This window comes from Anomalospiza imberbis, chromosome 5 (assembly GCF_031753505.1).
Source record: "Anomalospiza imberbis isolate Cuckoo-Finch-1a 21T00152 chromosome 5, ASM3175350v1, whole genome shotgun sequence".
In the NCBI taxonomy this organism is placed as follows: domain Eukaryota; kingdom Metazoa; phylum Chordata; class Aves; order Passeriformes; family Viduidae; genus Anomalospiza; species Anomalospiza imberbis.
In genome coordinates this window covers 14,494,374-14,522,092 of record NC_089685.1, presented here as the reverse complement: position 1 = coordinate 14,522,092, position 27,719 = coordinate 14,494,374, and the positions used below count along the sequence as shown (strand labels likewise).

The 27,719-nt window shown below is 37.7% G+C and overlaps 1 protein-coding gene across 1 annotated transcript in view; it reads right to left on the bottom strand.

Annotated features, from left to right (window-relative positions):
* SLC2A13 (solute carrier family 2 member 13) overlaps nt 1–27,719 on the bottom strand; it is a 138,680-nt gene that overhangs the window by 21,005 nt on the left and 89,956 nt on the right. Inside the window, exons 5-7 of the mRNA XM_068189716.1 lie at nt 20,023–20,186; nt 15,844–15,964; nt 3,089–3,214 (exon numbers count right to left, since the gene is read on the bottom strand). Coding sequence (XP_068045817.1) covers nt 3,089–3,214; nt 15,844–15,964; nt 20,023–20,186 — 411 coding nt within the window. The remainder of the gene's footprint in view (nt 1–3,088; nt 3,215–15,843; nt 15,965–20,022; nt 20,187–27,719) is intronic.

The following is a 27,719-nucleotide window of genomic DNA, read 5'->3' as shown; positions in this document are numbered from 1 at the left end:
GTAGAACATATCGTAACCAAATAAATGCAATTAGCAATGGAGGAGGTATCCAGTCCACCTGGCTGGCACTGGGGAAATGTCTTGGAAATAAAATGCATTACAGTATTTTATGGTAACAGTCAAAGCATTGCCCACTACATCAGTGCTATCGAAGTACCTTGGGACCCACAGTGAAAAACAGTGCAAAGCTATAAATACATAAACAGAAGTTTTCTAAGTCAGTCTGCATGGCTGCAGAGAGCTTTAAAAAACACATGACAAGGCCTTCTCTGTCAGTGCTTCTGAGCACCTCTCACCTTGGTGGTAGGTTACCATCAGGAATAGATAAGCCCCTGAGTAAATGTCAGGACAGTTGGGGTTCAGATGGCTGCAGCTCCCAGCTTTCCAGCAGGAAAATCATAAACAAGATGTGATCACAGCAGCAGTAAAATGCTGTCAGCCTGAGTCCAGGAGAAACTGTTTCTCTATCTCCTTCATCAACATTGTGAGAGCTGCTGCTTCTGCTAATGCTCAGACATCCGAGTTCCAACAAGTCCAAACAAATAGCTCAGGTCTTTCTTCTCTCCTGAGCAAAATTAATGGCAAAATAGATTTTCCACGAGCCAAGCATAACCCTGGAGATTTTAAGCCATTTAAACTCATTCATCTAATATCAGATGCATGAAGCCATCAGGATATATAAGAGTTACAAAAGAGGCCGCTGATAATTATGGCTATCAGCTCTCCATAACTCACAAAATCATCTCTCCAATTATTATACTACTTTCTAATCACGACAAAGCCATGTGCATTTTTAAAGTAATAGCCCCTGTATGTCTAGCTCGTGACAAAGTAACTTTGTGAAAGAAAGGGCTGCAATTTCCTTCACCAGTGCTGTTAGTTTGTCTCAGGCACTTGTTCTCCCTATGCTGCCAGGGAGATGCAGATGCCTCTGGCTTCTCTGAGACTCAGCTGAGGATGGAACTACGCTATTTTCCCTGCAGCAATCTTCCCTTGGCAGGGAAATCCTGTGGCTTTGTGGAACTGATTTTGCTGTAAAGCAGACTCAGGATTTGAGTAAATGGAGCTGGGGGGTGGTATGTGAATGTGAGCCCTTGGAAACAAAAATCTATGGGGATTCCCCTGGGCCAGTAAGCAGAAATATATGCATCTGTGAAGAGAAGGAGCTGAAGGAAAAGAAGGCAAAATGCTTCCCTCTTCCACAGGGCTTGGAAAGCACAGAATGGGACACCTGACATTGCACAGCTTGAAGGATCAGCTTTTAGAAAACTGCCTGATGACACAGACAAGGTGGAGGCAAGAGAGAAATTAATGAAATAAACACTAGAAATGGTGATGAATGTTTAGAAAAGGAAATGTGGATATTTTATTGGTTTTCCATTTTTAGGCAGGACTTTCACTGGGGTGACTACCAATATAACATATATAAAATTGTTTCATTTCCTTCTGAAGGATTTTAAGCAGGGTCCTCATGGTATGGAATTCTTGCACATGTAAAGATTGCATTTTGCAATAAGAAAACGAAATATTTATTCCTCCCTATCTAATTTGCTCCAATAGGCTGTACAGCAAAGAGTCTATGTGAGACTGAATCATGAATATGAAATAATTGCTTATGCCCACATTTACCATGCTAAACAATAGCACTGGCTAATGAAATACAGTTTAATTTTTTCTATCAACTATTCGTAACAAGTTTTTGTTTGCATGCATGTCTTTCTGCATTCTGGTGTGATTCTGCTAATTACAGACAATCTACTTAAAACTACAGCATATAGGAAATGAATGTTGACTTGGAATTCAAAGAGACATCTGTTACCTTACAAATATGAGAGTCCACATGCTGCAGATCACATCAGGGTATCAGGCAATATGCAAGGTATGTCCCATAATGTGACATTGAAGTTATTCACAGAACAAGCAGGTCAGATGAGATTTTGTAATTTTCACAGTTATTTATTAACTGCAATAACCCCAAAATGATCACCGCGCTTTTAAATTAGGATTACAAAAAATATAAGCTTCTCTTTTCTGCACCTGGAATTAATTTCTAGGCCTAATGGTACTGAAATCAAAATGAGGGCAATTTTAGAGTAATTTTAAATTAATGATTCTACTATTAGTAGATATTTTCATACTTTTCAACCTCTGTCCAATATGACTCAGTGTCTTTGAGACAGTTTGGTTTAAATTCTGAGAAATCGGTATGAAAGTTAATTAAAAAATAAAAAGGCCCAAACCACCACACAAACCTTTGCCTATTCCCTAAGTATGTTCATGGTGTGTGGGTGGCTGAGATGAATTATGCCGAGGTGGTTTTCTCAGAAGTAATTACATAATTCCTTCGTGCCTCTGAACCATTCTAAACCCTAATCCAAGCCCTAATCATTACCAAAGTATTCCTAAAGCCTCTACAAGACAATGTTCCAACTCACAAAGCTATTCCTTAGGAATAGTCAGTACTTCAGAAAACTTGAAGGTTGCTGTGACTTCACAGGAAGTTTTTGAGCTGATCAAGAAAGAGGTGGGATATATTTTGCAGATGTGCCTATGAATGCACATGTTTTTACACTCAAGTGCAAGGTATGGCATGACACCCCTTTCAGGCACAGAATCACAGAAATCTATGGCCAAACCCCATTCTTTTGACAATTTGAACTTTTCAGATTTTGCTAATTTTAGTTTATTCAGCTGAGTTAATTGTTTCTTTAGTAGGCCAATATTAGGTGTGGCTTAATTAATGCATTTAAAAAGAAAATTAATTCAGAGGGCTTTAAGTATATAACTAGGGAATGTGCCACTTCAAATGAATCAAATGCATTAAGGAAAGGTAATTTTCCTCATTTCTAGTATACTTTTGCCATGCTTCCTAAGTGACGGACTACACCAAAAGGGCTGCACACATCAGGGTCAAGGCTTTTATTTATTGTTAGGAAGTAATCACCCATTTTTGACAATGCCAAATTATTTTCTTCTTCCCAAACATCTTAAGAATTTAACACTTTTTGTAAAAGCAAAATGGTTCTCAATAGCATAAAATACACTCTCTGTAGAGCACAAGGCTAAAAAATCTTGACAAGTGACATACCTGCCCCAAGCTGCTTTCATTGTAGAATCTTTATCAACAGGAATGCACGAAGACTCAACAACACTTGATTTATTCAATTTGTAGCAGAGACCACAGTCTGGATCTAACATACATCCATTGCAATAACTGAAAGAGAAAAAAATAAATACTTAAGCAGCGCTTCATTTATTAGTGGATGTAAAAACCAACAGCATCTCCTACTAAGTAGGAATGCACAATGCCAAGTATAGGAATGCACATAGCTAAGTTTTCAGTGTTGGAGACAAGACCAATAAGTTCTCCAAAAAGCATCACATATTGCTTCAGCCTCTTCTGTAACACATTTTGGTAGCCCATCTGCATCTACCCTGTGATACCTGATCAGGATGTAGGAGAATTCATTCATAGAATACATTTTAATTGAAAAGAGACAGACTGGAGTTGAAGAAAAAGAATCATCATAGAATCATGGAATGGTTTGAGATGGAAGGGACCTTAAAGATCACCGAGTTCCAATGCCCCCTGCCATGGGCTGGGACACCTTTTACTAGACCAGGTTGCTCAGAGCCCGATCCAACCTGACCTTGAATAGTTCCAGAGATGAGTAATCCAAAAGTTCTCTGGGCAACTGCTTCAGTGACTTACCACCCTCACAATAAAAAGGTTTCTTCCTAATGTCTAATCTAAACACTCTATTTCAGTTTGAAGCCATTCCCCTCTGTCCTATCATACACCACACCTAATAGCCAAGCTAGAATTGGGGGCATCGATGGATGTGAGTCAGTCACAGATCACAATACCACATGTCTCCATGAGCAAACTCCTGAATTTCCACTACATTTGATGGAAGGAGTCATTATGTCAGTGGAGGCAATTCACATACAGGCATCTAGTGTCCAAAAATATCCCATCTGCCCCTTGCCTGTAACTGCAGAGTGTGCAGTGCTCTTGCAGATCATTTCCATGCATCCCACTTGCCAGCTCTGTACAGATGTCTCTGATTTTCTTGGGAGTCTCAATAAGCACGAGATGCTAACATTCAGGCAAAGTTTCCTCAATACCATTGTGTTAGTTGCTCAAGGGACTAGACAGCAAAACTGTTCTCTAGATACCCTTGGCTGCACTGACCACATCCCCACTGACTCTACTGGCAGCCTAGACACCAATGGCCCTACAGGCACTTCACTGAGGAGTCATTCTCAAATCTGTCTCTAAAATCTGACTGATGGGGATGTAGGTATGTGAGCTGCAATGGCATTCCAAAGCTCCCCATGCAGTGCAAGTCAGCTGAAAGCTGCTGGCACAAAGCCTTGCAAACATTCACTCATTGCTCCTGTGATTAAACTATACAGGTATTATCTTCCCTGCAAGCCATTTTAGATTCAGACACACATTTTCACCAGCAAAGTCCCTGATCTATCTAAGGGATAACTTTAGGCGGCAAAAACTAGAAAGAATTAGCTACTGTAAAACATAGAGTAAGCCTGGAAATTTGAAAATAAAATTCAACTTTGAAATACAACATCTGGAAACATATAATTAAGGTGACCAAAGTAGCTTTAACTCCTGTAACAACAAAATCAAGGAAATAATATTTTCTGAGTGTGTAAGAAGGACTTTGTGAATTAAGGGATAACTTGCTTAAACTACTTAATCATAATGAGAAAAAGTAGAAGTAACTGTATAACAAAGTCTCAAGAAACTAAAACAGTAAAGTAGATTATATGGATATAAAAAGTCTGAAAGTATATGCTTAAAATATAGTTATTCAAACTCTTTGTATTATAATGTTTCTAAAAGAATTATAAGGTCAACTCACATGGCAGATGGCAAAAAAAGGGCTGTGTTAAGAAAATTTTCCTATTTCTCCCAATTTTCAGAAAAGTGTGCTCTTTGCTGTTGTGTTTTTCTAAATTATTAAATTACTGCAGAATTTCTATGTTGTGCACATTTAGAATATAAATCTATTTTAAACACACCTTCATCTGCTTAAGAGATTGGTCAAATTCCAGTCTAAACAATTTGGGGTTTTTTTTAATTAGGAAAGCTGCATTAAATCTGCTCTTGAGAGATAGACTGCAGAAAATATTTTTACATTGGAGATGAAACAAAACTTTCAGATAAAAGTCAATCATTTTATCTAACTGTAGTAAACATTTCTTCTCTTGCAAAGATAATTGAGAAAAAATTGTAATTCTGCAATTAGCAATTTTCAAAGGCAATGACAATACCACTATTACAGTAGTGAGACTCAGTTGCATTTTGTTACATTAATATTAGTACATCAATGGACAGTAACCAAGAGTTTAGAGGAACAGAAGACTGTATGTGAATGAAAACATTTTTATAAATCACAAATGTATTCAAGTATGCAATAATAGTACAAAAAATGTATAAAATAAAAATATTTTCTTATATTGAAAAAAATCTCATTATATCAAACAGGATTGTGACATATGATTTTCAAACTATAGAACATTTTCTACTGAAATGATGTTATCAAAGTGCCTGTAAGCAACAAGAATTTCCAAAAAGACACAATGATTAGTGTCATCTTTATGGTGTTACCAGCAGAGGACAGGACAGGGACCGGACACGTTCTGGTTTCCCTCGGTGCCTGCACAAGAATCAATGCAGAGATGAACAGCAGGGCTGAATTTGCCCTGTCTGTTCCATCCTGCTGGGTAACTCCACATAACCTCGTGTAGTGCTGGTATCAGTAACCAGTCGAGTGGGAAGCACAAGGTATCTTATTTATTCCTACCTCCCATCCAGAAAAAAAAATTTGAGAGATTTGAGAATTGATTCCAGTGTCTGTCTACATGGCTGCTGGTTCAGCTGATCCTCTGGCTTTATTGGATATTGTAGAATAATTTAGGTTGGAAAGGACCTTTAACACCATCAAATCCAACTGGTCTTCCTGTTGGCATTCAACATAATAAAGGCTGCTGGATTTCATGTTTTGCCAAATGTCAGCGGTTATACAGAGTTACTCCTAACAATTTAAATAACTTAAAATTTTATTTTCCAAGTCTTTTTCTGAAGCTTGTCTTTCAGATTGAACAGTCAAATAACAGCTCTTTCTAAACCCTTTATGTTTGGGCTAGGGTTTCCTGTCATCCTATATAATGAGTCACAGAATCAGACTCTGACTTCATATTTTTGAGACAAGATTAATTTATGCCAGAGGAAACACAGAAATCTAACACACAAGACATAAAGCCACCTCAAATCTAACTCCCAGCACACTAAGAGCAGGCAGTTGCTATTCAGAACATTTAGCATTCTTCTGTGCCCTATTTTATCACTGATATAAAATTTTATGTTGCCTTTGATGAGGTACATGGTCATTGCTTTTCCAAGATGAAGACCAGTGGTTTTTTTTCCTCCAAAATCCCATATATATACATTAAAATTGTTTCATAACACAATAAAGAAACTTTTATCAGTTACTAAGTCTAATGATAACAGAAGATGCAGCATGAAATGAGTGAGGAAGATTTTTTTTTTCAAAGAAGCAGTTAAAAACAATCAAAGACACCATGTGCTGAGGCTGCTCACTCTAGAAACAAAATATATAGTAGTTTCAGGTTTATGCTCATCTTCCTTCTAGCCCCATTATTATCTGCTAAACTATTTTAACAATTTGAAATTGAGCACTTATTCTGACATATATGCTCATAGTGATATAAATAATACAGGATACAGAATATACCAGGAAAAGAAATGAACAATTTAATACTTACTGACATGAAACTATCTCTACAGAGCTCATTCCTGTCCTCAGAAGTACCTTATCAGTCCTATCAATATATATATATTGAAATATATGTCAGAGGATGAATCTTTAAAAATATTGGTAATTCTTCAAATCCATACCAGAGATCAGCTATGGCCTTGAAAGCTCTATATGAGAGTACTCTCAGATGCCTAGGTAGGAAAGGAAATTTGCATCCAATTATAAACAGGAGATATGCCTCCTCTAGTTATCCTGAGATATTTGTGCTAAGTTTATGAGCTAGTGTCTTGAAAACAATCTCATCTGTGAAAAGCCAGTTCCAAATTCCCAGGCAGGCTGGTGGTCTGCAAGACTGACAATTCAAGATTGAAATACCTGAGAGAGATTATTTGATTTTGATGAAACCAGGCAGCACTACAGCAGAAAGGTTTTACAAGGAGCCTGTTTCACTCCCTGCTTGCCAGCGGGGCTCCTAGGCAACCCAAGGGGAAGGCAAGTGTCTAGACTTCAGATGCCGCAGCCATGAGGCAGAATAACAACAACCAGGACTCTCAGGCTCCTGAAGTCCAAAAATGCCCAGCTTCTTTGCAGGTCTGTGGCATGAACTCGACAGAACAAAGCAGCCTAGCCTCTCAGTTCATGGGGAACTGCTATGGAATGGGATTTCTGGGCTCCTGTTTAAACATCACAGCATGTTTACTGAGGAGCTGATGGACTGTCAGCAGAGTAGATACCCCCAACCCTGTGATTCCTCACTGATTCTGCCAACACACTCAACACATGTCCCCTTCATCCAACCACACAGGAATCTGTGTGGAAAACAAATTTTTCACAGGAATATCAGGAAAACTGATATCCAGAAAGACTGACAGCACCAGTTTTGAGGCTCTTTGATAGCAATTTCTTGCCAGCCTGAGCAGCAGCAACTTTCAGAATGCTCTGCTCTGGATCAGCCTGCCTGATTAACTGTTCTTGAGGTTAGAGGTTGATCACAAAGGCCACAATGCCATCCTCTCTCACAGAATCTTTACACTAGATGGATTAATTACTAATTGACTAGCACTGTACATTTTTCTTGATACCAAAATTACTGTTTTCTTTCTTCCTAACAGTGCAGTTTACCAGGCTCTAATGCAGTCTTTAAAAATATTGAATAAAATCTCTGACCTGCCAAAGTGATTCTCCAGGTGCTGATGAAAGGTTTGCAACTGCTTTTCCCTCCCCACTAAGGATACTTCATACTTATGTTTGTTTCATCATTACATTTTGCACTTTAAATTTGCAAAATGACCTTGTAAGTAATGACTCTCCTACAATTCTCAGAAGTCTTGTAATTTGAGCTGCAAGTTTTACCTTGCCACTTTTTGTTGAGTGATTTAGCACTAAGACCTTTGCCCAGTGCCTTTGCTCTGCAAGTACCATTTCTCTTTTTCTCACACTATTTTGACTTTTTCAAGCTGAACCTCAATTCAAAAATTTCATCAATTTTCATTTTTTGCCACATTTTAAAGAACTTTAAACTTTACTCTCCGTATTCTCTTATCCAATTACAAAATGCATCAGTATGTTCCTATTGTCCAGCTACAGAAATGCAAACTGAACCTGATAATGAATTCTGGACTGTGTAGCTGTACAGAATGTAGCACCTGATTTCATAGTATTCTACTCCATGAGTAGCAGAACAGCCTCTCAGAGCATCAAAACATCCCCAAATACAGACTTTTTTGTGGACAGACTCTTTCCATTTCTTTCAGATCCATCATTCACACTAAGTATATGCTGCAGAATCAGCTTGAAGAAGACATTATATGGGAAAATCTGATTGATCTGTTACATGGAAGTTGGACCTGATCCTTATGGGTCCCTTCCAACCTGAGATACTATATGCAAGACATTTTGCTCATGTCCTGTCTTGCCCACAGAGTAAATTCCACTGTTGTGCACTTTTTTAACCCACTGCTCCCGCTCTGTATGATGCAAATGTTCATATTCCTGAAGATGGTTTTCCTCACAGAACTGCAGGAACAATAAAAACTGACTCAGGCAGGAAAAGCTCAAAGTAGGGACAGGGAGGTCTTGCAGTACCTACTGAGGATTAGCACATTCCACTCAGAGAGATCATAAGCTGTAAATCATTGCAGGCTGGAATGAATGTCACTTTGACTGTGCTGCTTTCTCCTATTTCCACCTTGCTGTTTGCCACACTGGAAGCATGATCCTAGGCCAGGTGGATCTTTCATCCTACCCTCAGGTTACTCTTTGCTCTCAAGGCTGGCTATGTACATGTCTCTGCCTGCCTTAGCAGGCAGTGTAGTTCCTTTTCATCTCTTTATAGAATAACAACAAGCTGGGATCAAGCTTTCCTTGCTTCTGTTCTTGTATTCTATCTACAAGACAATTCTCTGCCTCCAGTCTTGAGCAGAAGAAAATGGCCAAGGCAGCTGAGCTGAGTATCACAGCTCAGGCCAGGCCTGCTCAGCTGGACTCACCAAGGGACATGGGCAACTGATGACTCCAAAGAGCCAAGGTGTTGAATTCAACAACAAAAAAATCTAACCAAGGACTTTGGGACAAATGCTGCAGTAGATGTATTAGCTCTGTTGACATGTTAGGATTTTGATACTTTCAGCCAGATATACAATTAAGAATCTTAGGGATTTTTAAACAAATGGCTTACTTCATTTTTATACACAAACTCATCTCAGTTAGGTACCAGGACCATGTTTAAAACTGCCTGATGCTTGCACCTGAGAGCTTCTGCTGTTTGCACAGGCTTCACTGCACCTCAGGCATGAAATCAACCCTTTCTTTATACTTCTGATGGTTCCTGTTCTGCTTCCAGAAGTGAAGCAATAAATTCAGGTTACGTATAACTGGACAAGAACATAGGGGATGCTTTAAGCAGTTAAAATATGTGCTAACTGCAGATACCACTTTCAGCTGTTGTATCTGGGACACAGGAAACTAATTGATTAACAAAGAATGAGAAAAATCCAGTTGGACTTCAAGAGCACTTTCCTGCTTTTATAAGAGACCAAGCAACAGAAGTGTATTTGCTACATTCTACCAACACTCTGTTAGGTAACACATGTATCTATTTAGTGGTGTCCATAAGGAAAAGCTATAATTTATAATCACAGTACTTGGATGCAAATTGCAGTTCTGTAATTTACTACACAGATATTCCAACAGATCTAAATCACAGTTATGTTCAAGTATGATCAACCCTTTCTCATCTTCATATCAGGCTCCTTCTCCATCTTTTCCACCGGGATGATTTTTTGGTGTCCTCCCTGAAGCTCCAGACCAGCCCTGAATCTTTACCCTTCCTGATATGCCAGCCACATATAAATACATCAGCTTTCTTCAAACATTCCTTAAGCCTTCTTCACAAAGAAGTTTTCCTCAACTATGCAACATAATTTATACAGCCTCACAGAAATTGTTCTCAGCCACTTGGTGTTTGCTATTTGTGCTTTAGATGTGGCGAGGATGTGAAGGTTCATCTATTCTCCTCACCTATCATAGTCCTATGAGGATAATGACTCCACAAACCTTGCCTAGTCCTTAGATCATCAGGGCTATCCCCCTACTGCTACAGGCACCTTGGCAGCAGACTGTGCTGAAATGCTGACATCACATGAGAAGTGTCCTGGTCTACTTGCTCATAGGTATCAATTGCTTCTTGTCTTTGATGATCTTTTTTTCTCAGTTTATAGATCCTCCAACTACAGAGCTTCTTGATTTATTCCTGAAACTGAGAAACACTGACAATAAAGAAAAGAAACAACTGACTTACACATGCCTTTATTTTGGACAGAGTGGCTGTCTCTGTAGCATAATTTGTTTTCAAAACTATTTTTCCAAAGAGACCCTACACGTAGATACTGTATTTTCAGCTTCCAGGCAGATCAGATAAAAGCCCTGTTCAAACTTGATTTAAATCATTCTTGTGTGACTAAAATCTGCAGACTTTGTAAAGTGTAACACCATCACTTTGGAAGATTTAAAAAAATCATTCCCTAAGCATTGTTTCGGGTTTTGTTAAACAGCAAAGTCTTATAGGTTACTATATGAATAACATCTTGTTTCCTCACTAATGCAGAGTTTGAGTCAAAGCATGTGGAAGACTTATAAATGCTTACAGGAACTGCATTGCACTCAGACGTTATAGTTCAGTTAAGTTTCTTTTCAGATCTTTGTCTTTTAAAAGATCATAATCTTTTAAATTGATGACAGAAGTTTTTGTTTTTCACTACTTTAGAGATGCTTACTACATGAACTGACATATTCCTTCCTATCCTTCATAATTTAAAATTAAATTACAAGTTTTGATTGATAGGACCAACATGCCAGCGCAGGGAAAATCATTACCAAGCAATGTATCACTATATTATTTACTTAATAAATTTCAAGACTATGTTGAGGTCATTTCACAGTTCTGCAACATAAACTATTAGAATTTTAACTATACTTAAAAGAGCTGGCAAAAGCATTCTCAGACCTGTTTATCTCTTTATATATTCATAATCTTCGGACCTCAATGGCCAAAACACACTACTATATTTATTATTGCAATTCTCAGTTATCAGAAAACCAGTAGCTCAGACACTTTGACATTAGAAAGAGAAAATGAGAATCATATTTTAACAAATACTGGTTCCATGATACCGTGACATTACCAAAAATAGCAATGCCTAGTTTGCTGATAAATCAGACTGTCAATGAGTTGTCAATAAAATAAAATACAATACCTAATACACCTACTATATGCATCCTAAGGCTATTAAATACAATAAAACCAGCTTCAATTACTAGGTTAGCTGAGTTTTGCAGGACTGATCACAATTACATACTTCTGCTACATTCATAAAGAAAATATATATTTCTGTGCATTATCTATCTTACTAAATGGCTATGTTGGAGTACTATAAATATTGTTGCCTTCATCTCGGTGGTGTGTATTTGTACAAAGGATCATGAACCATGTGAGGGTGACTAATTCAAAAATGAACAACAGAGTCCTTGTGTGCACAGCACAGCTGGCACTGCCTGTATTATTTTAATCAGCCTGAAGACAATCTCTTCAGGAAGGATTCCGAGAAACTTTGTGTGCACAGGTATCATTTCCCTAAGATATGAGGGCTGACCTAAGCTTAACACAATATTTACCATTTTCATAAAGTAACTGTATTGCTTAGGCAGAACAGGTTTGCATTATGTCTTCTAGAGCAGACCAAGTTTCAAGAAGTGCAGAGAAAGACATGAATAGAGACAAAACAAGCAAGAATCCAGGGCAGCAGGACTAAGTCATTTTACAGAAATGGCTCAATGTCCCAAACAGTCACAGCACTGATTCTTTAAAGATTGGGAAAAGGTGGGAGGGTAGCTAATACACATGCCCTAACCTAAACCTCCTACCAAAATCAGGCAAGTTCCCAGTAAATATGGGAACGTTTATAGAGTTTTGGTAGTCGAAATAATCACAGGAATGGATAGTTCATCTTTTCACTTTTAAGGTGACAAATTTTGGAATGGTGCTGCTTTGTATTCTTAAATTTACCTTTGAGATTTCTATGGCCTTGATGATAAGTACAGTCACAGCTGCTGAGGAGATTAGGATCAAATAAAACAGGTGGTCACACTGCAAATATCTACACAATCTTATACAGATGAGTGTGAAAACGAAATTTGATTAATGGATGGAGCAGAGAGGAGCATTAACCCTGCCTCTCCTCAGTGAGATACACACCCACTTCCACCTGTAAGCAGGCAAAACAAACTACAGTGTTTGGAGTGCTCTGCTGAATTTGAGGTATTTCCATGATTCATTTTTTTTTCACAGATTAATGAATTATTTTCTGGCTGTTCAACTATAATATAGTACATTTCTAGACCAAATGAAAATACTTTATTTGATTTATTTTATGCACAGCATATCTTAACTGGTTTGTTTTCTGCAATCATGTACAGGTGCCTTGTAACTCCATTTGCATGGCACAGTTCTTTGAGAACACAGTACTCAAGCCCTATGTGATTTTTTGAATCAGGACAATGACTGTGCTCTTTATCTGCTAGTCCTTCTATCTTCATTGTTATTCTAGCACAGGAATTAGTCTGTGCAGAGGAATATGGATCTGAAGGAACAACAAGCAAACAGACTGTTTGTAGTAGCTCTAAGGGCTCCTTAATGGACACCCACACTTTAACCCAGTGGATTTACTAACATAAAAAGCATTTTTACTCTGCACAGTTATCAGTGAAACTTCTGCCAGCAAAATAAATTCTACTGATGTTTTCATAACTTATAAATACATTTTGACACAGACAAACACAAATTGTATCTAGGAAACAGCCCCACACTCTGAAATGCCCAAGCTGCAAACAGGTTTAGACTTTAAGCTTACCTCAGCTCAGAGAAGCACTGTGTCCCCATAAGAGGAAGAGAATTACGAGCAGCATTTGTGCAGGCACATATTACAGGGAGATGGCATTATGTGTTCATCTTCTGAAGTCCTGCTGCCTTTTGCTTTTCCCAGACTTTCTGAGACCTCTTGAAGACTTGCAAGATAGAATACTAAGCAACCTGAGACACCAGCAGTTTTACTAGAACAAGCTAAAATATGGGTTAAGGAGCAAGGGACCACTGCCATTAATTTACTTCCCTTTACTGTGATTGGCTATTCTGTTTGTAACTGTCTCTACAGCAAGCCCTACACAGTGGGTATCTGTACAGTAAAGATACCCATTATTCTTAAAGGAGCAAAGAAAATATGCAAGACTGATGTTATACAGAGTAGACTTTTACTTCCAAATCCTCAGGTTTGGGAATCTTTATGATTCAACTTTGTAACTGTCGTGGGGAATACCTCCAAGGCCAAAAAGGAGAGAGAGGTGAGTCACAATGTAAAGCTCAGCTTTCAGCTTTTCTCTGGTTTGCAGTCCCCATCTCCTCTTCCTTCCAAGACCAAGCATGTTATACTGATGTTCTTCTAACCCAAGTGGAATGCCAAAAACACCATCTACTTTCTCATGACAAAAGCAGTATTTTATATTTCATTCAGCTTATTGTCATTGTGCATAGAAAGCAGGCACAGTCAGATCTTAAACAGCCTTTTCCAAGTCAAATATATGCTTGTATGTCATATCCTTCAGAAATAATTAATACTAATATTCATGATGCTGAAGGAATTCTTCTTTTGGCTCCATCTGGATCACAGTTTGGTGATGTTTTGAAGCATAAAAATTGATATAGTTTTAGGTATACAAGTGTGAAATTTATTATTAGGCATATCAATCCCTACCTTTTTTGTACCATCCTTTTAAATACTGGGTGCTGTAGCCTAATTCTGTGCTTTGTGGCAAATGCATCCATTTATTATTTTCAGCTCTCCTGGCTTTTGTGTCTCCCTACTAAAGTTTAGCATAGGTTAAAATAGAAGCACCTAAAGCTTTCCCATACATTACTCATTATTTTCCCCTCCATTCTCTTTGATCTTCAAACAAAGAGAGTTCCTTCTGTTTCAAGATACTCTCAAATGAAAATATTTAAATTATTTTATTGCTCTTTTTCCAGAACCCTTGAATTTTTATCTTATCTGCTTTTGCCCACTTCACATCAGAAACAGAAATCACAACACATTACAAGTATTCCAATAAATCATGAAACAACATGCCTTTATGAGAACTATCTGCTTTAATCATGCTTTAGCCCAGAAGTGCACACCATAAAAACCATGAAAATTTCCTTCCTGATTGGATGTGGTTAACTTGAACATGAAAATTCTGTTGAAAATTTTTCATTTTTTAAAAGTAGGACTATCCATATTTCCTGTACATAAATTTTATGTGGTTTCAGGTTACATTATCCATCCAGCTTTATTAAATAATGAATTATGAGTTCTGGAAAGGCTGCATCTCCTCTCTCCAGACATCCTTTCCAAATAGTTAACTGAAGTACTAGGCAAATCCTTCTCACATTTTTCTTTTAATTTTCTTTTAATGTAATCTGATTCCAAAAGAAGAGCACCTTCCCCCTTTACCTCTTTTAGCCAGACTACTTGCCATTTTGTAGACAGGCCCATCTTAAAAATTGCAAATTATAACTGACTCTGTGGTAGAAAACAAGTAAAAATATATTTTTTCAATATAGGAATCATTATATCCTGTGTTGTGGTTATTTGTAACTATTTACACTCAGTGAAGACCTTCCATCCCCTCCCCAGTTTTCCATAAATCTTCAGATTCTCAGAGTCTTTCACCTAAGACCTTGCTCTGGCATAAGAAAAGCCATGGACCATATTTCTAGCCAATATCACTACAAAACTAGAAGTGTACCTCTCATTTCATGATATTTATTTCAACTACCAAAAGATAGATTTTGAACATAATTAAAAATTTCTTCAGCCATTGAGCTAGTCTTCTCTGAATAGAGAATTTTCTAGTCTGTCAGCTAAATGAACATAAGAGCACTCACATGTGAATAAAAAATAAAATATAGAAAATGACACATTCTTAGACCCCCAGAAGTAATGTTATTTGAAACCATGACTGCATATGGAAAATAGGTCAAAACCTGCACATTTATTGTAATTGTTTTTTGATATGCAATTATCTGAACATTGCTTCTTCCCGCTCAGGAAAACAACAGGCAACGAACACATCTTCTTGAAGAGTTTACAGCTGCCATACATGACAAGCAAGCAATAACAGCAAGCATTTTTATAAATTCCTTATAAAATATAAGGAATTGTGTGCACTGTAACTTGTAGCAGGTGTGATATATTAGAAGAGGTGCATGTGGAATTTGCCATTTAACCACCTTACTTAGTCCAAGAAATTCTAAAGGAATACTCAGAGAATTTAATCAAAAAGTCTAATTTTCTCTACAGAGGGAAGTTAGGATTTTAAATTTAGGTGTCTGGTTTAGTTCTTTGTAGTAGGCTTTGTGAATAACTGTCTGTTACTCACACTAGGTTGTAAAAATTAACTGGAAACAATCTTCAAGAAGATTGGATGAATGACCATGAAATCTCACCTGTATTTTGTGCAGGTAGAGTTTTGATGTGAAGGATCTGTTGGATTAACTGTGATTCTTGGCGAGACCTGAGCTGATAGCAAAAATCCCGAAGCTAGGATAATGAGTGCTACAGCAGTACCTAAAAATACAGATGAAGAACAATGTGACACTTTTCTCCAGAGCACATGAAATAGTTCTCTGTTGAACTGAACTCTGCTTGGGAAAGCAAGGCACCCCATCACTATGCATAAGGACTCCCTAAGGAGTTGTGATGAGAACCTAAGAAAAATACCCTTTGCTACATCCACATCCTAAATTAGGTTCGATATTAAAGTCAAGTGCACCAGCTCTCATGTCCAGATATCAAATTAGTAGGTTGAGACTCTTTTAATCTGCGATGACTGCTTGAATGAACAGGTATTATTACTTTTGGTGTTGAAAATAATGTTGTAAAGGTGCAATTTATTAGTGGCTTTGAAATCACCATACTTTTCTCCATTCTCACACCCAGACTTGCAGGCTTTTCTGTAAAACAGAAAGTAGCATCAGCTTTTTCATTAACTCTACTTCCCTTTGTGAAACTAGAGAAATTCGACTTTTCATAAGATCATCATCAAAAAGTGCAACATATCTTGTTTCAAAGAGCACACATAACATCTGCTGGGAAAAAGTCCCCTTCCATCCTTTTGCTTCTGTTTTCCCCAACAAATACCTTGTGCACAAGCTAGACAAAATGACAAGAGGAAGATGATCAAAAAAGTTTACACTTTGTGCAACAGGCCATTTCTGAAACATAATTCATAGTTTTCCTACCTTATTTGCCACACACACACAATATACTGTATCATTTTAATGGGAATTGATAAACCTCACTACTCATGATACTACTGCAACTGCCTCAAACTCAGACTTATGAAACTTTACCTCTTGATGACACATTGAGATCTGTGTTGCATAAAAGTTTCCTAGCTGGCAAACACACCAGAAGTATGTGAAAAAAAGTGTGTGAAAAAACACACCAAAGTATGTGAAAACCTTTCTCAGAGATAAAAATAATATCTGAAGTACCGAAATTTCTGTAATAATGTTATCTGTGAATATGCCTGTGCAGCAGCCACAGCCAACAGGTAGGAATGGCTGGACCACACATTGACCTGAACTGAGGCAGCTAAGAGCTTAAACTCAGTCACAGACTATATGTGCAGAAAGCACCTTCCAATAGATATTCCATACTTGGCTCTCTTCTAGCTATGGCTGGTAGGTACACTAATAATCTCAGTTTTCAGGGCAGGCTGGATATTGCACTAGATGTCCTGTATTTTCAAAATGCCATAAACCAGACAGCAAATATATTTAGACAGGGTCTATTATCTTACTTATATTCATTCTAAATATGCTGTCTTTTAAGTTAACTAAATACACTAACACTCACTTCCAGTATCTCTGTAAGTATCTTGTTTCTTTGGAAAAGTACTGAATATGTAAACTTGGCAAATGAAGTCTGATATGTTTTCATGCTGTGGATGTTTTTCTATGATGAACAAAACCAATCACAGTACATCATTAGCTCAGGTGGGAAAAAGAAAAAATCCTGAAGATATTTTAGATACCCTCTGTTACAAAAAGAGATACAAACTGTACAATGGCCAAGTACCTTTCAAATTGAAAATTTCTGAATGAAAAGGAGAAAACACAAATAAAATTAATAATATACTTGTCAGAGTTCCTGCATGTTTTCGAACTAACAGCTTTAAAGAAAGAAATGAACTAAAGAAAAAGAGCAGAAGAAAGATAAAGAAATTATACAGATAAAATAAAGATATAAAATGGACAGGAAACTGAGACAAATCAGTGATTGTAGTAAAGAGAAATAAAACAGTGGGATTTTTTTCAGAAATTTACTACAATTTTTCATAATGTTATCTGGAAGGTTCAATTTTTCAAAAGATTCTAATATTTTGAGAATGATTAAGACATACTTAATGAAATCTAAAACATCTCTGCCAAATGTTTTCAGAAAGAAGGAAAAGTTGCACAAGATTACAAAATTAAATTATAGTATATTGGCTTTTAATCAAAGTATTAATGTTACTCTCTGATTATACTTGTAGTTTTTTATCTAATAAACATCTAATCAATTAGCCTTTATTAAAAAAAAACAAAGCCCCTCATCCTTGCAGCAGCAGCAGGCAAAAGCAGTAATTTTGTTTTCATTTTATGCAATAGGAGACTGGGGCATACCTGGCTTCCCCAAAGACCAGAGAAGCTGCCAGTAATAACTCAGTGTAAATTGTAATGTCCTTAGAAATGCAAACCGAAGTAGAGCAGAAAGATATGTTTACCCCGTGAGAAAACTCAATATGGAAAACAAATCCATCAGTAGATTTAGTAATCATCACTCTATTACACCGCCCTTTTGCTAAGGAAAACACATCATATCCACCACTACCTAGATCAAATGTTGCATGACAAAATTCTAACTAGTACAGAGGGATGATGTATGATTTCCTGACTGTCATTATTTGTATTATCCTTAAGGAGGGACTGTGGGATAAAACCACAGCAAGCATTAGAGCTTGGCTCAAGTGACACTGCAGACAGGCAGCCAGCAACCAGCCACAAAAAAAAGACCATTTTTACTAAACAATTACTTTGTGTGCAAACATCATTAACAAATCTTTAAATGCATTATGCTCCATTGTTAATTCTGTGTCTTATTGCTATATCCTCTTCTGATCCATAACTAATATGCTTTGTAAGAGACATTTATATCTACATTTCAGAAGTACAACCTGTGAATATGTTAAGGAGAGCCATAAAGCAAAAAGCTCTGATAATATGAAAAGTCCATGTTGGTTACCACAGCTATACAGCTGGGTCCAGATAAGCAATAAACTCTTGGCGGGGGGCTGGCCAGACATATGAAATTAATAGGGCCAAATAAAAAATCAATCAATCAATACTCTGTTTCAATAGGCATTAAAGGAGAGGCAGCACCCAAGAATCAGCAGCCTGGAGAGATCCACACCACAAAAGAACAACAGACAGTCTGGAGGCACGGAAGGACACACAGGGGAGATGTATTGGAACTGATGTGGAACAGACTAAAAGTAGAAATTTGAGATTTTGTTTCATATCTTTAAAATGTGAGAAACGTGCTTTGCATAACTCTGTACCAAACAACTCTTGTCACTGTGGTGTTGCTGCTTTGCCTATATAAACACATTCAAATACTCAAGTGTAGATAAACTCAGCTGAGAGCTGGGAATTGCACATCCAGTGACATGGCAGCTGGTGTCCCTCTGCTGTGTTGCACTAACTAGAAATTTGGATCCTTGACAGCAACAGCAGAATAAAATATGAAGACATTAAACCTTTACAGCTAAACACTTGTGAACACTATTTCAAGAGGAGCAGGAACAGTTCCTCTCTACAAAACTCTGTTCTTGGAAACATCTGAACCTTCCAGACATTCAGCCAGAGGCAAGTTTTGGTCACAGATCACTTCAGCAAAAACAAGCACATAAGGCAAGAACAAGCAGGGAATTACCATCCTAACAACAGGACACACTGAACATAGGAAGGCTGCTTGCTCTGCCTTTCCCTGCTTTCAAGAAAAGACTATGTGATGAGTTATGGTGTTTGAGTATTTGGACAAAAAAAAAAAAACCCCAGAATTCTGTCTTTGCGTATCTCATACAGGAGGTGAATGAAAATCACATTAATGTATGTAAGGTATTTACTGTAGTGACTCTGAGGTAACTATGCAGAGAACTGCATTACTTTGTACAAAGTGCTGCAATGGCTATGCAATATGCTTTCTCTGGTACACCCTCATCAGATGGCTCTGAATTCCAATTAATAAGCCCAAAATTATATATGAGATTTAAAAACTAACCACCTGTCATGTTCCAGGCATTTGATTCCTTAAACTGGAAAAAAAGGCTAAATGAAAACATTGTCAAACATGGCTTCAAGAAGAAAAGCACCTGAAAAAATAATCATCTGTCACTTTTAAATTAGCCTCTAGTTGTGATATTTTACTAATAGACTTGAAAACCTGTATGATTTCAGAGAGAAGATGGCATCAACACTGTAATTTTAAAGAGGACTACTTTGGAAAAAATGTACTTGAAATTTTATTTTCCTTTAATTAATAATAATGAGGAAAATATAATACACTAATGAAACACTCACCTGTTAAGCTACCAAGCGTAAGTTTCCGGCGACCCATTCTTTCAACAAGCCAGACTCCCACAAGAGTAAAAATAAAGTTTATAAATGCTGTCAGTGCAGCCAGCCAGATTGCAAGCCTGTCATCTTCCACTCCTGACATCTGCAAAATGGTAGCACTGTAGTACCTGTGAAGGGAGGGAGAAACAAATAAGAATGCCATTTATTTCAATTAGGCTCATGTTATAGTTTCTGATTGAATTTGAAAAAGATGATAACAAATATCAAGTGTGACCTCTTGCATAATGCAGTTAAAGACTGACACACAATCACCCTGGGGAATCAAGCATAACCAAGGCATAACTTGCACCTGACTAAAGTTTTGACTGGAGGATGTCAAGAGATGAACTGCCATTCTCTTGGCTGTTTATATTTTCAATGGTCAATCATATTCTGCTAGAAACAGGGTTTGCATTTTTAATTTAAATTAATCTGCCTTTCATATTCATCCATTGCTTTATGTTCTTTTTGGGATTTTAGCAGTCTGTATATTGTCTAGGGAAAGACAGCTCAAAATCAAATAGATTTTCAGTCTTCTTAAAGGTCATACAGAACTAATCTACGGCATCCAACATGCTGCAAGTGACACTTGCATCCTCTTGGATTTAGATTTTGCAGTCTCATTTCAGTGCCACTGAAGAGCACAAAACCCTCTATATGGCATTGCTTTTGTCTTAACCAAAAAATGATTGTTTTGAAATGCCTTAGCACCACACTGCAGGGATGTGAATCTGCACCCAACAGGAGCATTTGACAGAATGTTCTACTGCTTTCTAAACGGAATCAATTGTTCCACACAAACAATAACTCATAAAAAATTGAACTGAGAAAAATGAAAAGGGAGGAGAGAGGAAGCCTTCTACCATTTTTCACAGCAATCAAATGAACACAGACATTGTGCCCATGTTGTCAGGGAGAGCTAAAAAAACGCCCAAGGAAACACGAGTACTTTTGTTGATGCCGTAGAAGCACTTTTCAGCTTCTATTAATTTATTCTGACTGAAATACTGAATACTCCAGCCCTCGAACACCTTGCAGTCAACAGGCTATCACACAGGAATAACCATCAGGAATGTCAAAGCTTCTTTTTTTTTGTCTCCGGTCAATATGTAGCTTGCTTTATGTACCCTTGTTGTCTTAACACCCAGATGTGCTAGCCTCAGGAATATCAGCAGTTCCCATTCCTCTGTTCCAAGCACATTCTGCTTTTTACTTCACAGCAATAACCCGTGATGCGTAATATGCTGAGATGCCATTTAAGACTGCACCAGCCGTAACTGACCATGACTATGCTGGACGTTACCCCCTCACCCACAAGGCATTTGGATTCCCCCAGCCCCCATCCTCAGCTCCTCTTCCCCAGTGCAGCCATGTGAGGCAATGCCTACACAACCAGCTGGTGGTGCAGCACGACAGAGCCTCCAGAGTGAACTGCTGGGACTGAGCACCCAGTCCCTACACGTGGTTTTGAGCCAGGCTCGGTTTCTGCCCACCCCTGGGCGACTGCAGTGACTCAGGCAGGCTCAGCTCCTGTCAAAGAGCTGCACACTTGAGATCCCAGCCAGGCTGTGATTCTTAGGGAGGGAAGATTTGTGAAGGACAGACATCAAAACATTAACGTTTCCTCACGTCCTAAGGCACTCTAAATTAAATTGCTAACTGCCTGTCAAAATGTACAGAGATCTGCGCTGTTTCAGCCACCAAAATGATCCAATCTCTGATTTCCCAATAGATGTTTCTTTTTCTGCATAAGGGCAGGAAAGTAACAAATGTCAAGTGTTGGCCTGCTGACACCTACTATGAAACTCCTATTTACTTCCACCACACAAGGTTTCAGGAAGCCAAATTTAACTCAACATGTCTAAATCTTCTTAAAATCCAATTCTACTGGGAAGTCAGAAATTGCCAGTCATCAGCAGCAATGTATAATGTACTGTCTATACAGTCAAAAAAAGCAAAGAATAAGGAATCACATAAAAGCATGTAGATGCTGCCTAATCCATACAAATGTGCACCATTTGCCTCCGTCATTCCTTCTGATTGCTTATTGCACTCATGAGTTATAGATTTTCAAATAGAAGCTTGTTATTTTTCCATAAATAAACGACATATTTCATTTCTGTGCAAAACAAACCAGGGAACTTTAGAATCTGCAAATCCAAATGCTAAGCTACCAAAGCCTGGGTATTGAGCAGTGATGTTTATCGTTATTACAGCATAGCAACCTAATTTCCAAAATTTAAAAGGGCACTTACATACATTATTACAACTACTAAATATATTTCCGCACGTTCACGTGTTTTAGTACACTCATTTTTTATACAAGTCTGTGCAGCCCTGCCTGTATATTAGTGTAACAAAACATCAGTCTTTTCAAGTTCTTCCTGACAAGGGAAAAAACCTACGCGGTTGGAAAAGGTTAAATTGTGGTATTATACAAACACAGCTAATACTGCAAGTACTGCAGGGAATACAGCTTCAGTGACAAAGTTGTGCAATCCTAGCTTATTTTCTAAAATGTAAAGAAAATTTAAAACACATGTGAATCCTTGAAATTTTTAAGCAAATACTGTATCTTAGAAAGTAAATAAATACATGCAATTACAAAGCCACACAAAGTAACTGAGTTGGATATAAACAGAAAGATTTTTAATATAGTTGATTTCTGAGGATGTCAAAATTATCAAGAAATTCAATATCGTGAATTGTTATATCAAAAGTTGCAGTACATTGAAGAAAAATAAACCCGAAAACATATCCACATTCAAGCCTCTTCAGAGTAATTCTTTGACTCTATACTGAAAACACACAATTTTGAAGGAAATGAAGCACCCAAAAATACTTTCCCTCCCTTTTTTCTTTTAATAAGTCAGGGTTTTTTAAAAGCTACAATGTTGAATTTAAAGAATTTTTATTCCTTTAAAGAAAAGGATAATTTCCTCCCTTCAAGCAGATCTTACAGACAGCTCTGGATGCATCAGGGTTCCCAGCTTAGCATCTTCAGCAGCAGAGAAGCTGCCCACATGCCAGGCTTTGTAGCTCCCAGGGAAAATCAGTTTGCCGATAAGGTGCCACCACTGCTGTGAGTGTCCCCATCTCCCACAAGATGTGCTCCAGCCCACCTGTCATGCTAAGTCCACTCCAACATAGTTTCTGCCTCAGGATTTCAGCCTTTTTAGACAGAATTTATAACTCTTGCAAAAGTAATGAATAAATCGAATCTCTCTTTACAGAAACCTAAGGAGCTTTTCAAGGAAAAGGCTGCCATATCATCTCTATGTCTATAATGGATTTTTCAGAATCAGTACCTGGGAGGCAACCTGGGGAGCTGCCACTATACACTTAAACTAAATTAAACTTTCAAATTCCCTGATTGGCAGTAACGGTGTATTGTGTTATAAATGCTTTCAGCACAGACTGAAATGACATAGTGAATGCCACTTATTACAATCAATATTATGGTAATACAAACACTCAGAATTTAGTACTGCTTGACAGATAACTATATACATCCAACAGGTTCCCTGATTCAGCATGTGTTATCCAAGTACAAGGTACATGAAAATTATTTCAAAATTACCATGTAATTATGGTAATTAAGAAAACACAGGATTTTTTTTAGTGTCCAAACAGACTAAACTCTATAGCTATTAAGCAAAATAAGTGCACCAGTGTTTGACAGGGATTAAAAAGCTTCACAGGATTAAGATCACCAAGATACACAAAGAAATTAATTTCCTTAAGTTACCACAGTACTGTCACACACCTATTGGCTCAGGTGAAAATACTGTTGCAGTATCTGCTGTGAGACTGAAAAAGAAATACTTTTTTTTTTTAACGTATTTGCTCTGCACAAGATACCTCTTTGCCAACAGTCAGTGTGCTTTTCACCCTCACTTATTTCACCTACTTATGTGGGTCCTTCACAGGTTTCACGTGAAACTTTAGGGGACAGAAATTGTTTTGTTTTTCATAACAGAAAAATAGTAAAATACAAAGAGCTGGATCTTTATGATAAGAAAAAAATATTAGGCAAAAAAATACCAAACTATCTATCAGTCTGCAAAATAGTGTTCTGTAAATTTTTTAGACAGAACTCTGCAGTTAAAATCCATTGAAGAGGTAAGTTGAATTTATTGAAGAGGTAAACTGAAAAGTAATAGGCAGAGCTGAAGATTAAATGAAAGCACTGGAAGGAACAAGTCTTTATCATACTCCTCTTCCTAAAACAGAGATCAGTTTCCAGCACAGTAAAAATAGGTTGGAGTCCACAGCACTTGTATGTTTTGCACTGCAACAAAAAGCAAAGTAATATCAACTTTTCCACCTTGTCTTTAGTGCCTTTACTCAGTATATGAGTGCCTAACTCTTCATCAGAACCTTTATGAAAGAAAATCACCACTGTCATCCCTGTTTTATAAATGGAGACCACTGGGGCTTTTGGGAAAGAGGAGGAAGAAGAATGACTATTCACAGCTATCCACCAGTACCTACCTGCAGCAGAATAATGACATTCCAGAGTCTCAATGCAGATAAGTGCTGTCTGCAAATTACTGAGTATAAAAGCAGGGAAAGAAAATCCCCCAGGTGTTTCACAAAACATACCTTGTTCAATTATTCATTTATTCTGACAATTTCAGTTAAATTTAAATTAGGTTTAATATTCCAGGGTATTCTAATGCCTGCTGAAAGTTCTCTGGGATCCCAAAAAATGAAATCAGTCCTCATTAATATCAATAGACCTGCAGAATGTACATAGCACTAAAAAAAAAAAAAAAAAAAAGTCTCACAAGAGCCAGGAGCCAACATCAACATACTTAGACAAATGAGATCCCGAAAGGTAGGTTTAGATTAGATATTAGGATTAAATTCCTTCCTGTGAGGGTGGTGTGGCACTGGAACAGTTGCTCAGAGAAGTTGTGGACACCCCATCCCTGAAAGCGGTCAAGGCCAGGTTGGGTGGGGCTTTGAGCAACCTGGTCTAGTGGAAGGTGTCCCTGCCCATGGCAGAGGGCTGAAACTGGGTGGTCTTTATGGTCCCTTCCAGCCCAAACCATTCTAGGATTCTGTGCTTTTCAATTTTAATTAGAAGACATTGCATTAAAAATTATTTGCTTGCACAGCTTAAAAGGCCAGAGAATAGGCTACACTTCTGGAAAGGCAAGAAGATGCACAGCAGATAAAAGTAATTTAACCACAAGTAAAGCTACTGAGATGATAAACTGTCCTTCTGAATAGAAAATAAATGGAAAAAATATAACCAGTCTCAGACCCTATTGCTAGGGACACAGGGTCGGACAAAGGGCAGGAGAGTTGAGAAAGCCAACAGTTAAAGACTCAGTGAGAAAGAACTCTTCTGCAAGGTGAGGCTGGGAAGGGCCCTCGTTCATGGGGCAGGATAGAAGAACAAACAGAGCAACGCAGCCACAGCAGCCTCTGGCATGGCTGCTGGAAGAGCACCCAAAGTCCCTGTGATGACCCCAGCACATACACTGGATGTTGGAATACATGGTAGAAGCCTTCTTTATCAACGTTACATTAAATGTACACTTTCATCTCATTCTTAAGTAGCCCGTTACAGCACCAGAAACACACAGAGAGAAAATCACTTAAAAACCTATTGGCACCAATCCCACATTCATTCAGGGAAAACTCCACGATGAGCAATGAGGAATAGCAGCATGCATATGTGCACATGAGTACACTGTAGCTGCAGTCACTACTGGGCACAATGCCCTTACTAGTAACAGTTTTAAGCATATGTCCTTTGTAAAAAAAAAAAAAAAAGTTTCTGGGAAATAACTGGCACAAAAGTCTTCTCTGGACTTAAATGCACAGATGTACCCATATAACCAAAAGTAAAGTAATCTCAGGACTGTTTACAAAACCAACCCAAAAGAGTCATTCTGGAGTTACTCCATCTGAGCTTGTATTTGTGGTGGCAGATGAGATCCTTTTCAGGAGTACAGGTTTTGGCAAAAACATCCTATTTCGACGACCTCAACTTACCATTCTAAATCTGTAGTCAGAAATTAATATTTTTAGATTTTTTCTGGATCCAAATTCTAAGAAATGGCAGGTATTCAGTGTCTTTCAAATCCATGCCACTCACTTGTGGTGCTTTAATTGAAATTTCTAAATCCAGTCTCAGATTTTAATATTCATATAATCAAATATTACCCTAGTGATATATTTAAGACATACACTGCACATCATCTAGATCTCAACAGACCTGCATATTCGCCTTGCTTAAAAAACAAATGCAATTGCACAGCAAACTTGAACGTGTGCAGTGTGAATATTAATTCAGCAGTGTCTGCTTGTATTACACAATTTTTTGTGTTTTCCTTTGTCCCATCTGTTCTAGCAGAGAAAGGAAAAAATCACAGCAGACCCAAAAAATTTCTTATGGTGGAATCACCAATGCAGACAGATTTTTTTCATTTCATGTCCAGGATGGGTAAAAACATAGGATTTATGTTAACATAGTATATAAATGACAAAAAACTCAAAGGATTTAATTTCTGATGTCTGAATGATTAATCTACCTGAATGCAGCATTTGGATGATGCTTTTGAAATTTCCTCTTCAGTTTCAACAGTAAAACTTGTCAGAATAGCCTCATTCTTTCCCTCTCATTTACTAAAAATGAATCTGCAAGCATCCCAACTATGCATTTCTCCTTTTCTGCCAAAAAACAAAGCATCAGTCTCAATTTTTGATGCTCTAACCCAAGAATTCCATTAGACCTCTTCCTACCCATGCTGCTTCACTCTGTGCCCTGACTATGCTTTGTAGAGATGCTCTGCTTACAGCAGAGGTGAGACCGGACTATAATTCCCAGTCCAAAACCCTTAATAGAAAAATATATCAGCTGTAAAGACCCAGAACAAGCTTTTAGTACCACTAGAGAACCACTTGCAGAAGCTGAGCTTCTTTCAGCAATTTTACCTGAGAAAACTGAATTTACTCACTCCTCCAAGGATTTAGCTTTTAGCTTGCACTTTCTTATTTGTTACGTGAGTACAAAAACATTTTGCCAGTGCTGTGAAGTTGGTGACATCTGCACCAGTTGCCATTCATAACTGGAAAGAACAATTATCATTAAAGCAGCTACGAAACAAAACTCTAGCAGAGGGTTACAATACATTTCTAATGTGCTGTGAGAAATGTTTCAGCATAGCCTGCACAATGGCAGCAAAGCAAGGTGCTGTCAATGCACTACCTGTAGAAAGGGACAAACACATTGCTCTTCTCTTCAATACAAAACGGAGCAATTAAACACCACATAAAACTGTTACAGCTAGATAAAGCAGAGCAAAGACTGATGTAATACAGAGCTAAAGGCTAATGTAATAGACCTAGATTCTCTACAGTGCAGAATAGTAACCTTTTAATCTGTGAACCATATGTTGCACATCAGATTTGTTTGATAATCCCTGGAGTGTCTTACACTCTGTATACTTCTATTCAACAGAGAAATTCCATTCTAAATTTATACAGACCATTTTACAGTGTTCTTTAAAAGCAACCACATAGGAGAGAACTTGCTGCCACTATTTACTGCTGTCTTATGTATAGTATTTACATAAGCTTTGCATTTAAAATTTAGTGAAGCTGCTAGAAAATACATGTAAAAAAATTAGATAAAGTTAAATGAA